Raw genomic sequence first — 15,801 nt, forward strand, 5'->3', positions numbered from 1 at the left:
ATCACTACACACAGATGCAAAACTACTACAAGTTTCTACAAAAAGACATAAAACAATAAAAAAACTATACTACAGACACTAAATTACTACATAGAGATTGAAAACTACTACACATATCTACAAAAACACATAAAACAATAAAAAAACTATACTGCAGACACTAAATTACTACATAGAGATTGAAAACTACTACACATATCTACAAAAACACATAAAACAATAAAAAAAACTGCACCACTTAATGACTACGAAGAGATGCAAAACGACCACAAAGAGACACAGAATGATAAAAAAAACACTGACAACATTAGTAAAAAAAAAAGGAAGATGAAGAAGACAAGCTGTCTTCTCAAGTTAAATGGAGAATCTTACTAAATATATCTACAATACATTATCCTGAATGTGTTTTCCACATCCCTCAATTCAACTTCAAATTGATACCATTGGTTGTTCTGACCAGTCATCCATAATTCAGCAAAAATAACTTATTGTTAATACTGAATTATCACTTGTATTACTAGAACAAATTGTAATATTACAGATATTATTTGTCACAGTTAGATTGGTCGTAGATATCTAAAACTGGAATAATTCTTTTTTTTGTGTCAGTCTTTATTTTGCTTCCATTAATTGTGGCATAAAAGTAAGTCACCATGAAGATCATTCATGTGAGTGTGAGTGTGTGTGTGTGTGTGTGTGTGTGTGTGTGTGTATACAAAATCCATCTTAGCTCAAATTTGAGTTTAGTCAAGTGTCTTCTTCTTTTTCAACACAAGAGGGCAGACTTGGACTTGGTTTGTCCACATGTCTGATGGGTATCTAGCATTCTTCTCCCTGCCAATGTGTCTGATGAAATTTGTCAAATAAAAAAATAAATTCATAACAATCAGTTTAAGTCCATAGTTTGTCTTTAAATACAACATTGCAGTTTAACACGGTAGATGTGATGAGTCATATTTTTGATACTTCACTCCTAATTACTAAGTTTTGTGCATCTTTAATCCAAATAAATGTTTCCATTTAACAATCTACTGCTCTTTGGTTCTATCATTTAACATAGTAAAAAAAAAAAGGTCATGATAAATATCAGAGGCCTTGGGGTCTCCAGCTATGTTTTTATTTTTGTGCAATCTTTATTTGCAGATACAGCTGATTTAGGCTACATTAAAAAAAATGCAGACTGTTAGTGTTTTCTTTTGCTTGATGCAAGTTAAATCTTCTTTTTTTTCGCTCGTCAGCACAAGCTGAAGGTTACACTGACGCGATGAAGGGCCACAAACATCACTATGTGTGCACCATAATTGGAAAAAACACCTGTAACGTACATTTCCTGCAACAATAAATGACGCTCATGAATACAACCCCCCCCCCCCCCTGGCCACGCCTTTCCAATAAAGTTTATTGGTAAAAACGGTGCCTTTTCCATACTTGAGAGCAGCGTTTTGAGTCGGACAGATGTGAATTTATTGGGCCCCGTCACTCACTGCCTCACTTGCCCATTAGTTAAGTGACAGGACAGGGCCCCGGGAAACCTGCACCAATACACGTGATTACGTTAAAAGATCGCACAATCTGCTCATATTTACGTAATGAGCCTGACATTTTTGCTGATTGATTAAACTAAAGGGTGTAAATATTTTAAGGGCCCTCCTTGATTTATGACCCAACAAAGCAAAAAAAGAGAGGCCAATTTATTTGTCCAACTATGAAAATGGGGGGTTCTGGTAACCGCTCTGAGATCTGACAACTTAGAGGTGACTTGAGTGATTCAATAGACAGTGAAAGATTTTTTTTTTATAGAAAGACCTAGGGTCTACAGGCATTATTGCTTAAAAAAAAAAAAAAAAATCCAAAGAGGTAGAAGGCCGTCAGCACTTTCTGTCAGCAGGGCCCGCTGTCGAGAAAACTGACAGCATTATCAGCAGTAGCTGTAATTTACGCAGGTGAATTTTTAATCAACATGACTGGTGTATTCAGATTAAATTAGAAGAGAAACGGAATCAATGACCTCCATATATTGCTCTGCTGCCTTATGAATTAGCTGTGATTTTTTGTACAGAGTCGAGGAGGAGGGGGGGTGAAGTGAGGGAGGGAGGGAGGGGGGCTGTGTGTGTCATAAAACAGACCAAATGGCATTTGTCATACAGGCCGACAAGTCACACAACTAAATGAGGTCCTATCGATTCGCATGATTTTTCATCAGCCAAATTAAAAGCTGCAGTTTGATAGAGGTCCAGTCTGCGCAGATTGTTACGTCTTCGTTTCTCTCCCATTAAATCAAGTCCAAAAGATGTCAGGGAAAACTCCTCTGAAGTCCTTCAAGTGCAACTTGTAACCATAGGGAATAGAACAGATGATCTGAATGCTGACGTGTGTGTGTTTGCAGCTTCACGTCAAGTATCAGTCTGTGATCGGTGTTAACCAGGTCGTGCGTTCACACATAAACAACTTCATGTTTTAGCTCTTTAAACAGTTCTCATTGAGGGGATTTTCATTTTTCTCTGTTGTTCTCCTTGGATTAGTGACGGGCCAAAGCAACAGGCAACTGTACAGGGGTCCCAGATCCCCAGGTCTCTGTATAATTTCAATGAGCATTCTTTTTTAAACGCTCACACACTTATTATTATATCAGCTATGTTGGCTCTATCCCTCTATCTTGTGAAGAGGGATCCAGGCTTCTTAATTCTTAATAGGTACCACACCAAAGAATATCTCAATGTAGTAATATTCCATCACTATTCTCTACAAAGCCCAAGTTAGAATATTCAAACCTCTTGTTTTGTCTGACCAACAGTCAATAATAACAGAGGGCGCATCTACTATTTAGTATAAAACCAGGGAGACTCACAAATATTCACATTTTTAGAAGCTTGTCCCTGTTATATTTTTGGGGGGCATGTTTGCGTACAAATTGATCAAATGATTATGGTTATTGTTGCAAATTAATGTCAGCTTCAGAATACTGGTTGGTTTCTGGGTGTCAGGGGGGAATAAAGGATGCGACATGTATAATGTGAGTCAGTCAGAGCCCAACAACAAACCTTTACCCTCTGGGTTTCCTGCTCCTTTTTACCTGCTATAAGGATCTTACAGATGTTAAAGCTCTTTATCATCTCTTTGACTCTTGAATCATAATGTTTTGGTTGCTTTATTTTACTGCAAAAAAATGATAGCGAACATACTATATTATAGAGGTCGGTCTGTAGAGAACTAACATCTTAAATTTAAGTATATTGTTTACTGTTTGGCCCTTTTTTTTAAAATAGTCAGTTACTATAATGTAACTGAATGAGATTTTAATCCAATACCAAAATGACATCAAACTCTGTGACCAAATCTGAATAAATACTATGGTGAATCCATATCTGGTAACAGCTACTAAAAATAAAGCATGCAATAAAGTATCATTTAAATAACAGTTTCAGTGGTAGTATAATCTCTGCTGCTCTTGATTTTTTTGCAACTGCTCATGCATTATATTGATTATCTGTGGATAGAAGGAGATACAAACAAAAATGATATGTGAGTAATACACAAAATGATGTAAACACACATAATTAATGAAGCTTAGTCAAACAACTATATTTTTTTTGAACATTTACAATGTATGCAGATGATGATGATGAGAAAAAAAAATTCAAATTCAGTCTTGTTTTTGCCCAGACCTGTAGGTAACAGAAATCAAACCAGAAAAGCTTAATCAAATCAAGGTCTGTCATAGATTATATTCATACGGATGTTTTTCTGTCTGAGGGACACTCAGGACGTACCGTACTGATACACATACGTGACCCAACAAAGAAACCTCGAGAAACTTCAGACACAACAATCCTGTTCAATGTGATTCTTTTTTCATCCGCTTCCTCAAAGTATATTGATTTGTTCATGTGAATGTGAAGACACGCAACTCGAGTACAATTAATTTGTAGAGCGTGGCTGATTTATCGGTTGGCCGAAAATATCGGCCGATATGAGCCTCTCACTGACGCTATCGTTATGTTTGCTGATACAAAAACTTTTATTTTACAGAATAAGCAATGCAGAAAAGATGTACATTTTACATTGAAAAAAACATATTTTCTGAAGTAAGTTGTATATATTTAGCTTTATCTGTGTTTTCTTTTATTTATAGTTTTTATAATAAAGCTATCAAGCCTCAACTATAGTTTTCATCATAAGGGTTTCATAACGTGTCCAGAAATTTTTGACAATTTATACTGTATATATCAGGTGGTATATCAGTATCGACATTTTTTACACCCGAATATTGGTATGGATATTTCACAGAAGATTTAAGATACTTTAAAAAACCCTTTCTCCATTTCACAATGGTTTTGTGATGAATATATGATGCTCCTCTCAGAGTCCCATCAGTGTTTAAAGGCATGTCCGATCATTGGGATGCGCTTTTTTTCCCCCCCTTCATGAGAACAGCTTGTGTCCGTCCAGCCAGTTAAGAATACATTTAATCACTATATAAATGTGCCTGGGGGCTAAATGACTGTACTGTACTAAACTGTACCGCATGTCCTCCAATCTGCTCTTTAATCACAGCCTTTACAGGGGAACCCAATAAAACGCCCCCAATCGCCGTTACAAACACTCATCATGCTGTTGCTCTTGGAAATTAAAATGGGCCTATGTGACATCACCATCAGGCGTTTGATGGCTTTACTTTCTCTTCATTAACTTAATTATTTGGCCATCAGTAAACCCCACCGAGTAATTAATATCTGAGAGCCTCTGTAGTAAATTAAAACCGTGACCTGAGAACTACACTTTTGCTTTGCTTGGCCTCTGTGCAGTGCAGTGGCGATGACCAGACATGAAGGATTTGAAGGAGAAGTGAACACAAATGTTTTTTTCCCCCCTCAGTTTTAAGTTGGATTTAAAAAAAAACATGGGCTGTGTTCTCACACGAGTCAGGGTTATGGAAACCCTTGTGGTATATAGATTTCTTTGAAGTGGTTCAGACTAAAAATATCTCAACAACTATCAGATGAGTCACCCTGAAGTTTTGTTCCGACATTCATGGTCCCCAGAGGATGAATCCTGGAGAGTTTGCTGATTCCCACTTTCCATAATCATGTGGATCTGAGTGAAATTTCTCAACAACCTTTTGGATGGACCGCCATGAAACTACCGATGATCATGTCTGAGCCTCAGACGTAACACATTTATTTGTGAACTCCTGTTTTGAAGCCCAGAGTTTGTCATTTTGGCCGGCGCCATCTTGTTTTGTTTTTTAAACGGAAGTAACCATATGAGGGGCGAGAGGTGGGCCTGACTGAGAGCTACACCTGCAATCAATTGGACAGCACTAGCTGTCAATCAAGCTTTATCTACGCCCAAATACATACGGTGCTTTATGTATTGAAGAAGACTTGAAACTAGAAATGGGAACCATGAACTCCAAAGGAAAATATTAACTGATGTTATTAATCAACTGAGAAGAAGATTCATTTTCACATACATTTTTCTATAATTTGCCTTTTATTTTTGGGCAACCAAAGGTATGGTATTAGACACTTCCAAAATGGCTTCACTTTCCTGACCCGGTCCATTTTTATATACAGTCTATGAGCATGTGTTTTTTAATCTATTGCCATCATCCGGACATTTTTTTTTGTATATGACTAACTAATATCTTTCCAGTTGGCCTTGGTTGTACTTTGTGTTTAGTGCTTACTAGCAAATAATAAAATGCAAACACAATAAACAGATATGGTCACCATAGTGAACTTTAAACATCTGAATGTAAGTGTCATTTTGTTTTGCTCAAAAAACTTTGATCCAAAATGTACTTATTTTTCATTTCTCTTTTTTTTTTATTTTTCTTATGCCGTCATATTTTTTTTTCACAGCTACACCAAACAAACAAGTTTCAGATAAATACATATATGTGATTCATCTTTGCGAACATTCAAATAAATTAAATTCATTTACGGGTAAGTGACGAGGACAAAATTCATGAACACCATCGAGAAGAAAACATCCAATATTCACACGAAATGTACAGAAGTAAATATAATACATGGGACGTCGTTCTGCAAATTATTAGAAAAAAACCATCCAGAGCAGCGGATGTTTCTGAAGCTTGTGACGTCTCAACACTGCAGCTTGTTTGACTTTGACGCAGTGGCGGCTGCACCTTGATCGTACATTCTCACGCTGTCTGAACAGTTCACTCGTCTCACTTCAACATCCTTCCCTTGTGGAGCCCCGTGTGTTCACCGGGCGGAGGAAAGACAAGGTGCCCAGAAGGTGATCGGCAGATACTCACGAAAACAGATACAATTTAGGGAGGGAGACAAACACCTGCTCTTTTTTTTTTTCATCATGCTACGAAATGTACAGTACTTAGAGATGGGTTTTTTATGCACAGACAGTATATTTGTATCACAATCCCGTCAGTGATTAATCTGCGATTCCAGCAAATGTCCTGATTGGAACACGTCATTCACGGCGTCGTGACAAAGACAAATTTCTTTCGGCTTGGAAATTCATCTCCTCCAGAATCCCCCGTGTCCCAGTGTAACGCCTCGGAGACCAAACCAGCGTCTTCTCACAGTCCGGCCCCAATCTTCCTGTCACCCCCTCCCACCTGCACCCCCTCCAGCTCCTCGTCAGAGAAAGGGCTGTGGGGATTGTAGCCAACGTCGGTGCCCCGCTGCAAGAAGTCTGTGGATCGTATGCCCATGGCAACAGGAAAACCATGCTGGGCTTCCGCCTCCTCCTCTTCTTCCTCCTCCTCCTCCTCCTCCTCCTCCTCGTCCTCCTCGTCCTCTTCTCCATCCTCCATGTCAAGGTCTATCCCTCCGTCATCAGGAGTCACAGCTCGCCGGCTCTCGTCGGTTTTGTCGGTGGCCGTTTTCCCGCCGCTGCGCAGTCGCTCTGCCTCCGACTGGGCTGACGCGGTGGCCTGCTCCTTCGCCTTCCGGCTGCGCTTCCACTTCATCCTCCGGTTCTGGAACCAGATCTTGACCTGCCAGGAGACGACGGGAGGGAAGAGTGAGTTCAAAAGGCGATCACGTTCAGGAAATATACTTCAGAGTTTGAACAGATTTACATAGGTATTTTTGAGTATGTCTTGATTTCGAGTATGTCTTGATTTGTTCACTGTTATTGGTATGTTTGCCCTATAAAGTACAAATACAATTTAATTGATTTAAATAAAGATATGTCTTGATTTCGAAAAAAAAAATATTTTCCTATTGAAACTAAAGAGCAAATGTGTTTCCTTGAGTCAAATGGAATTCAAGTAAAAGTGCAAAACCTCCATCACATCAAAAGTCACCACTTTTGTTCTCTCACCTTCTTTCTCATCTCTATCTTTTACACTGCATCTACACACCACTATTCATAATCATATATATTCTAATAATAATTCCAACTATTACACCAGAATAATGAATGAACAGAAACACAAAACATTTCAATCTTACCAATAACATGCAGTGGAAATAAAATGTTCCTGTCTTCAGTTCTTTGGGAGATTAACTCACCAGTTGCGCCTCTTGAAACAGTCACAGTTAGTCAATATTACTCAATAAATTATTATTTGTGGTTTGAGACAGCTCGTGTTCTATTTTAAGGTGTTGCTTTTTGGGGGAATTTTTTTTTTTTTACATGACTGGTTTATAAATGTTATTCAGGATTTAATAAAATTCTGATTCGTGACATATTTTGTATTTTTTCATTCTTGTGTTGTCTGTGATTTCAGTTTATGCTTGAACAAAAAAAAGTCTGTTACACGTGAGTTATCAAAAATATCACTGACATATAAGTCTGTTAAATTCCAGTTGTGTGTTGTAGTCTTCACTTATTTACGATATATTTGTTTCTGTAAATGAAGTGGTCTGGCCGTGTCGTACCTGTGTTTCAGTCAGCATGAGCGAGGTGGCCACCTCAAAGCGCTTGGGTCTGGACAGGTACTTGTTGAGTTTGAACTGGTTCTCCAGCTCCAGGAGCTGCTGACTGGTGAAGGCCGTGCGGGGCCTCCGGCACTTCCCCAGCAGACCGGACTGAGGGCCCGCTGGAGGAGGAGGAAGAGCAAAGTCATCAGTCGGGGGCCAAATGTCTGTGGACAGGTCACAGTTTATTCATGACGAACCTCATTTTCCAACGTTCGAACACACAGTGTCTGAATCCTTTTGGACACATTTATTTAAGATTCAAGCCTCTGAAAATATTGGAGCATCTTATTTATCACATACCAAGGACATGGAGGGTTCAATATAATTTTGTGGGTGGGAACAGGCGCACATATGTCCGCAGTCTCTGGTCCACATTAACCATAACGGCTTTACTCCAGTTTATTGTTGAGGGGGGGGGGGCAGCAGCAGCGGGCACAGGGGCCATAAAAACACAGGCATGCCATTAACTTAATGAAAATTCAATGAAGGCTTTTGGGATTTTTATTGATGAACTGCAGAACGTTTTAGGTGTTTGTTTATAGTTTCTTCGTCGCACAAAGACAAGTTCCATCGGGCTGGCGTTTATAGAGAGATAAATGGGCCCAAAATCAAAATATGACACACTCAGGGATGAGAGGTAAACCGACGCCCCAGTCACTGTACTGGGACAATGTGGTTATTATCACCAAATAGGAAGATATCGGGAGTGAGCTCGGAAGAAAAGACAAAAACATCTTGCACAAAGCATGGCATATTGAAATCTTGCTTTCCAAAAAAAAAAAAAAAAGTTGTAAATTATACTTGTACCGGCTGTGAAATTAATTTACGACACATAGTCGCTTCTCATTTCAAAATCAAGAAATCCAACCGGCGATGACGCCAGTGGTTGAATGATAATTGATAGTGATTAAATTAGACTCAATGAAGCAGAAACCATGCACAACAGAATTATGAATCAGTTACATTATTCATTTTATCATTCATTAGTTAAAATTTGTCAAATCAGCAGTACAGATTTGTCTATTCAGAATATTAGAATAATGATACAAACAAAAGCTAAATGGGAAAAAAGAATAAAATTAAAAAAGAGAACAATCTGTTTGACATGTTTTATGATGGTGATGATAGTAAAATAATAAAAACAACAACAATAATAATAATAATAATAATTATAATTATAATAATACAGTCAGTACACAAATTGGATTTTGTAAAAAAAAAATGTTCATCAGAAGTCAAACGATCCGATTAGATCCAACTCCCTGAGAAGACTGATAACGGCTCACAGAGTGATTTGTTTTAGACTATAAACAATTAAAAATCTCTATATGGTTTTTTTTAAACCGGCATATTTTGCAATATATTATTCTGGACATTTTATATTGAAGTATATATATATATATATATATTGAATAATATCGTTTGATCATATATACTCACAGCTGTAATCTGGCAGCCGGGGCATCATGATGCCAGCGCGGATCCAGTGCTCCAGCGGCAGGGATCCCGCCATGGCGGCCGCCTTCAGGTGCTCCGGGTAGGTCTGAGTCAGTTGCGTGAACCCGGTGTACGCGAACGCGGGGTGCTGGCCTCCCAGCGCCGACAGCGGGTACATGGGTGCAGGGTACATGCCGTGAATCGCGCCCTGCGGCAGCGAAGCGAGTCCCGGGTGCGGGAAGTTGAGGATGCCCGGTTTGTGGATTAATCCGCTCTGAAGCTGCGTCGCCCGCGGAGACGGGGTGTCCGCGCGGCGGCAGGAGACCGGGCTGCCGTCGGGGCTGTCGCTGCTCAGACCGGGGGAGAGGTCCCGGCCGCCCCGGTGGGTCTCATCGGCGAGCAGGGCGTCAATTCGGAAGTTTTTCGATTTCTCCATGACCGCTGTGCTCGGGAGGGGGCTGCGGGAAACAGCCGTGTCGAGTTCGGCCGGTGCGCACCTGTGCCGTGCGTCTGCGCGCAAAACAGCGGAGCCTCTTCCCCCAGTTACACTCTCAAATGTCCTCCTTGTCCTCTCATGCAAGTTCAGCTCAAGCTATTTCATATAGCTAAATGTAAGCATTATCAACTTGTTAGGACTAATGTCTGCAGAAAAACTTAACTTCTGGACAGACTCTAAACAGGTGACGTTCCGAAGCGCAGCGCTGCGCGTCTATTTCCCTGAACGGTTCCCTGCACGTGTCAGTCACCCAGCAGCAACACTCCTGCCGTATAATACGAACTTAACAAACTACAAAAGGTATGCGTGTGTCTCTGGCTCCATCAGCACGTCCTCCTCCATCAGCACGTCCTCCTCCACCCCCCCCGAGCGGGGATTGGCTGGAGGCTGAGCCGCTCATGACGGGCCTCTAATCAGCTAATTACTCGCTCGTTTCTCCCCCCAGAAAGCGCTCAGAGTGAGGTAATGTCCAACCCCTGTCCCGCCCGAAAACACCTTCAACTGCATCAAAGCGCGGAGGTACATTAGAAGATTAGCCAATTGTATTTTCAGCATCCACACCTCGCTGCCAGCTCCCTCACACTCACCGCAGATTGCAGGCGTACCTCGCCATAAACCAAAAAAAACAACAACAAAAAAAACCACACACCGCTTTTCAACGTCCAAACTAATTATTAGTGCTGCGAACATCATCCACACCTCGTAGCACCGACTGTTGGCCGTTATTCAGCGGTCCTAATGTCATTGGCTTTCCTTGAGATTAGAAATAAAGACAAAACAACAACAACAACAACAACATTGTGCCCACTCCGGATTTTAAATCATTAATATTAAAGGGCCTGTTTGGGTCTCATACATAAGGCCACACCAATGCCATTAAGGTTTACGATCAAGAATTGCACACAAACCGTATAAAAGTGTAATGACTTGGCAGAAGAGGCTGCGAGTTAATTGGCCTCCTGCTTAATGTGAACTAATGCAATTTTAAGACCCGAGAAACCGGAGGTGAATCAGCTGCAGTGGAGACGCACAGAGTGTCTGACTTCTATTCCCTTGTTATTTCACCCAACAACAACTACAATGCAGGAGAATTAAGTCTGAGATGCTCGTCTCATTGTGCCGCAGACAAAATTTTGTTTGTGTAAAACGTGAAGTGAGTGAACGAGACTTTTAATGAACCACAATCTGCGTGTGGATGCGACAAAAAAATATATGTATAGAGCCAACACCGATGCTCAACACCTAATTTAACTGCGTATTATATAAGATATAGGCCACTACCATACACTGTATAATATACACGTTTTACAATATATTGAAAATGCAACGTTTTGGTTATTGATCACTAAACCAAGCGTACTCTTTTTTTTTTTTTGAAAAATAGCATAATCCACCATAAAAGCTTCAGATATTAAAAAAAAATTCAAATGCTGTTTATTTAGTGGCAATCTTTTACCAACATGATATTCTCCACGGCGATATGATTCTGATGGGGAAATATATTGTGTTTTTTTTATCTTTTAATTTAAATGTTGGCCACATTTGAGGAGTACAAAAACATAATACTCTCTTTGTTTAAGTTTCTAGTTGTAGGATGCGAAAAATACTCCTGTGTTTGTATTATTCTGTCTTTAAGGTTTATTAAAGATTATTAAAAACTAATTTGTATTGTGAGTTGTTTTTTAAGGAACAAGTTCACCAATTCCATTATGTCAAATTAGAATATTTTCTGTTTTTCTTGGTGGTCTTTGATGGCAAGCAGCTTATCTTTGAATTTATGGACAAAGCACAAATATTTTAGGACGCCAACATGAGCTCAGGGAATATATATATATACCAATAATTTATGGACTAGATTATTATTTTCAAAAATTATCGAATGAATTAAACAATATTCACTGCTATGATTAAAATGTTCCTTCTACAAATGAATGTCAGACAAATAGATGAAGACATTCACGCTCTCCATCACTTCATCAGTGGCCAAACACTTTCAATAACAAGCAGCCTGTTTGCTTCAGATGTCACAGTCTAATTCAAACTGCAGCCTCCACCCAAAAAAAGCCCTCTCAACCGTGTATCACAGGAAATTGAAATCCATTCTGCTGGCATGAATAAAGCACTATAGTCTTCATGGGGGTGGGTCTTTGGAAGGCCCTCGCTCATGATATGTAATTGGCTGGTGCGTGTGCACGCGTGCAGTTGACCTCCAGAAAATTGGAGCGGTCCTGCAGGTCCGCCCACCTCCCTCGCTCTCCTTCACCAGTGTGAGTCGGGGTCTCTCGCCCCTCCGCTCTATCAGGCAGATCACCGCCTGTCTCCGGGGCTGATACAGAGGTAATTTGCTCCATGGGAAATCAGTGCTGCTTTCTGGCTGATTCCCCCTCAGCCTCTCTCTCTCTCACTCCAACTACCACATTTCCTTTGCTTTTTATGATTCGAAAGTAATTTAAATAGCCGGTCCCCAGGTAAATCTGTCAGCCGGGGCCTGTTGACAGAGGCGCACAAATTAAATTGAATCAGTGGCGGAAAGTGAGCCCCCCTGCTTCCACTTTCAGCTGACTTCGTCTAAGGTCCTTTCTCCTTGAAGTGTGCCCAGGCCATGTTGGTCCAATATTAGTTACATTTTTTACTATTAAAAAACACGAAAAAGAAGAAACACCTGCACTCTTGTCTATAGTTGCTCAAAAGTGTCTGCTCAAAGGTCAAAGGTGAACAGGAGATTCTTAATGACTAATAATCAAAAACAAAAACATACCATAAAAATAATTCTGGAGGACTTGAAAGGCGTATTGGGTCTACATCAGATAACTAACACAATGCTGTGAGGATGGGATGGATGGCTCCATAATTTAAACGATTCAAACTGATACAGCAAGAAAACAAGAAAGTGGCACCCCCCTGTGACGTGACCCGTTGCTTTATGACCTGCCGTTTTGACGCATTTTGACCATACAGCACCATGTTGGGTTTTTTTTGCAACCGGACGTAGAAATTGGGGATGGGTCTGACGGACCAGCTGTCAATCACACAACCTAATGTACACTGTGCTTTATCGTTTATTGTACTCTAAATCCATAACTTACTAAACGAACATCATGCTGTATTGGAGAAGACTTGAAACTAGAAATCGTGACCACAAACTCCTCAGGTAAATTTTTACTGATGTTAAAGTTCAAGTTAGTATTAGTCATTTAGAAACTGACTTCTTTTTGCAACCAGTGAGTCGCCCCCTTCTGGTGATTTCAGAGAATACAGGCTTCATTTTTCCGGACCCGGTGACTGTACGTCCATTTTTTATTTACGGTCTATTCATGACTGGATTAATCTGTTCGGAGGCCCCAGGGTCAAACTTTTACTGTTGGGTTCATGAAACAAAATTCAATTTAGGAAAATGCACAAATAAATAAATTCAAATATGACCCCTTTTTTGGTGTTTTAGTTGATTTCGAACTCAAGTGGTGCAAACCGCAAAACATGCCCTGGGAAATCCAGTTGGGCAGTACTAGTTGGAGAACCACTTTGGTCTATAGACTTAAATATTTGTGCTACTACTGGATAGATATGGATTGCCATGAATTTTCCGTTCTCAGCCAGTGCCATTATCAGGTCAAAATTTGTATTGGCTCAATATGGTTTATGACCAGACATCTGCAAAAAAATCAGCCTCACTAACAACTCTGCATTCTATATTCAGCACTTATTAGCAACTGTTGGCAACACATTAAAATAAGATGGTGATCCCTTAAACCTTATACATGCTAAACATGAGCATGTTAGCACTGTCACTGTGATTGTGTTAGCATGCTTTACAATAGCATTCCGCTCGAACCACGGCTGTGCTTTAGTGCAGCCTCACAGAGCTGTCGGTGTGACTGTGACTTGCTTCAAAAGCAAAAGAATAGTAATGACAGTAACGTAATCTATATTGATTAATTAGTGGGAAATCTTTCAGAAGTCAGGGTCGGCCACGATGCAGCACAAAGGGACGGTACGATTAACTGTGTGGCTGATGGACTGCTCATCAGTGTGGATAATGAAAACACTAACAACAACAGCAACAGTTCCGCTGATATTATATATTATCTGATTGCAGGTGGAAACTAAGAAGTAAGTTTTTTTTTTTATTTGACTCAGTGGAAGGTCTTGATCCTGAACCTGATCTGACCCACCTAACCTGCAAAACATGCACATGCCCTATTGAACGCTCTGCGGAACTCCCTAAACCCCAGCGCACACCCTTCACACCTTGAGAGGACAATTGGTTCAAAGGAGCCGCCGGCGCTTGACGTCGCACTACAAAGCCGAAGTTTATCTACGAGTTATGAGTCATTAAACTCGGCGGCCAAAAAGAGTTTACTGAAACATTAAAGGGCTTATCAGCAATTACAGGCATATTTTTCAATCATTACCACAGCTCTGAGACGGCTTGCCTTGTCCTGAAAGTATGCAGGTGAGCTCTGGTGCTCTGGCCTCGCCTGAAATGAAGCGAGCCCTCACAGATTGTCTGATAAAATGGATCAGGTGAAGACATGTCAACACCAATGCAACAAACCAGATTCTTTTATTCATTGGTATACTGAAAAATAATACACCAAATGTGCTGGATAGTTGTAGTTGAAGTAGTAGATTTATATTCATGTGCGCTACATTCATGAATGAATGTAATGTAAATGTAAATTTTTAACCCATACATTGAGCCCTGCTTAGTTCCCTTTGCTCTGGTTTCTTTCAGTGATTTTGCTTTATATGTAATTTAAGTGTGAGCAATTTGTTGTCAGTTCTACATTCTAGTACTGTAGTTTTATTGATTTTCATACATAAATGCAGGAGAGAAGTTTGTCACAGTGTGTCTATACTGTAGCAAGGCCAGTAGAGTGAACTTTTGTGTACATTTAGTAACTTTGCTGATGATGTTACACTTGTGCAGAGAGCATCAGAAGCCGTGAATACCACAGGAGTGAGGCGTCTTCCAGTGAACCTGGTAAACACCTCCCATTTCACGGCAGAAAATGTATGTGGGCATATTTATGCATAGCTATATTTTGTTATTTTTCTTAAAGATAATACTTTATTTATTTATGTAATTGGCATTTCATCTTAACTTTTGTAATGCTAGTGTGCATCATCTCATTATGGACTTTATCCTTTGAAGGGAAAGAGCAGCCCTTTAACTTCTGCCCAACTACCGCTACCACTGCTGGTGTTTGGTGTCTGCTCAAAGACAAAACCCTGCCTTGGAAGTGTGGTCCTCACTCAAGTGTCGGACCCACTGCATTTGCCTAATGATCTTCCGTCAGGTTTGCTGTGACACATGCAGCTTTCAGGGATTTTGGCCACCATTAATAGTTTTCCCACCGGGCCTGGAGTACAACGTCCTGACTGTGGTCATGATAAATGAGTCGGGTGCACAATGGGCCTTACTGTGGAGTGAAAATCTGCTCCCCATACCCCTGGTAATTAGACTAATTCCCACAACGTTAAAGGCGGACGATAAATCGGCCTGCGTTCTGCCAGACCTTGAGACGTAAATTAATGTTGTCTCATTAAAGAGATAAAGGTAATTTATGAGAGTTTTACTTCTCTTCTGAGTCTCTGTACCCGGTACCCATCATTTATTAACCAATATTGAGCTTTGCCATGTGACATCTAGCCTACTGGATGTGAATCTGCTTTTGTGTGTCTTTGCTGCTTTGGCCCCTTCCCTCTCTCCTCTCTCTCTCTCTCATCAGGTGTATATGAGCACCTCCTCGAGATGAGCTTGAAAGCCATAAAGCCTCGTAGTTTGCTCTGGTGGAAATTGTACTTCTATTTCCCAGTGGTCCAGGAAGTGCTGCCAGGAAAGTGATGAAAATGTGTTCATTTTAAAAACTAAAACATTGTCTAAGCACATCGGCTTAATATATGCCGACATGTCCGGTGAACAAATCTCTTGTTAGAGTGTGAAGAGAA

The 15,801-nt window shown here is 40.3% G+C and overlaps 1 protein-coding gene across 1 annotated transcript; it reads right to left on the bottom strand.

Annotated features, from left to right (window-relative positions):
• Nucleotides 1-5,811: 5,811 nt before the first annotated feature.
• On the bottom strand, nt 5,812-10,763 carry mnx2b (motor neuron and pancreas homeobox 2b). The gene is made up of 3 exons (XM_035629396.2): nt 9,357-10,763; nt 7,875-8,035; nt 5,812-6,985 (listed from the first exon to the last, which is right to left on the bottom strand). Exons 1-3 carry the CDS (start codon nt 9,787-9,789, stop codon nt 6,566-6,568), a joined length of 1,014 nt encoding a protein of 337 aa, XP_035485289.2. The 5' UTR covers nt 9,790-10,763; the 3' UTR covers nt 5,812-6,565.
• Between the last annotated feature and the right edge of the window lie 5,038 nt (nt 10,764-15,801).

This window comes from Scophthalmus maximus, chromosome 4, assembly GCF_022379125.1.
Source record: "Scophthalmus maximus strain ysfricsl-2021 chromosome 4, ASM2237912v1, whole genome shotgun sequence".
Taxonomy (NCBI): domain Eukaryota; kingdom Metazoa; phylum Chordata; class Actinopteri; order Pleuronectiformes; family Scophthalmidae; genus Scophthalmus; species Scophthalmus maximus.

Bases quoted from the DNA above. Each gene is read 5' to 3' on its own strand.
- mnx2b (XM_035629396.2), bottom strand. From the start codon at position 9,789: ATGGAGAAATCGAAAAACTTCCGAATTGACGCCCTGCTCGCCGATGAG. The intron at 8,036-9,356 runs GTGAGTATATAT...CTCCTCCTCCAG, and splicing joins CCGGCTGCCAGATTACAGCT to CGGGCCCTCAGTCCGGTCTG. The intron at 6,986-7,874 runs GTACGACACGGC...GTCTCCTGGCAG, and splicing joins TCATGCTGACTGAAACACAG to GTCAAGATCTGGTTCCAGAA.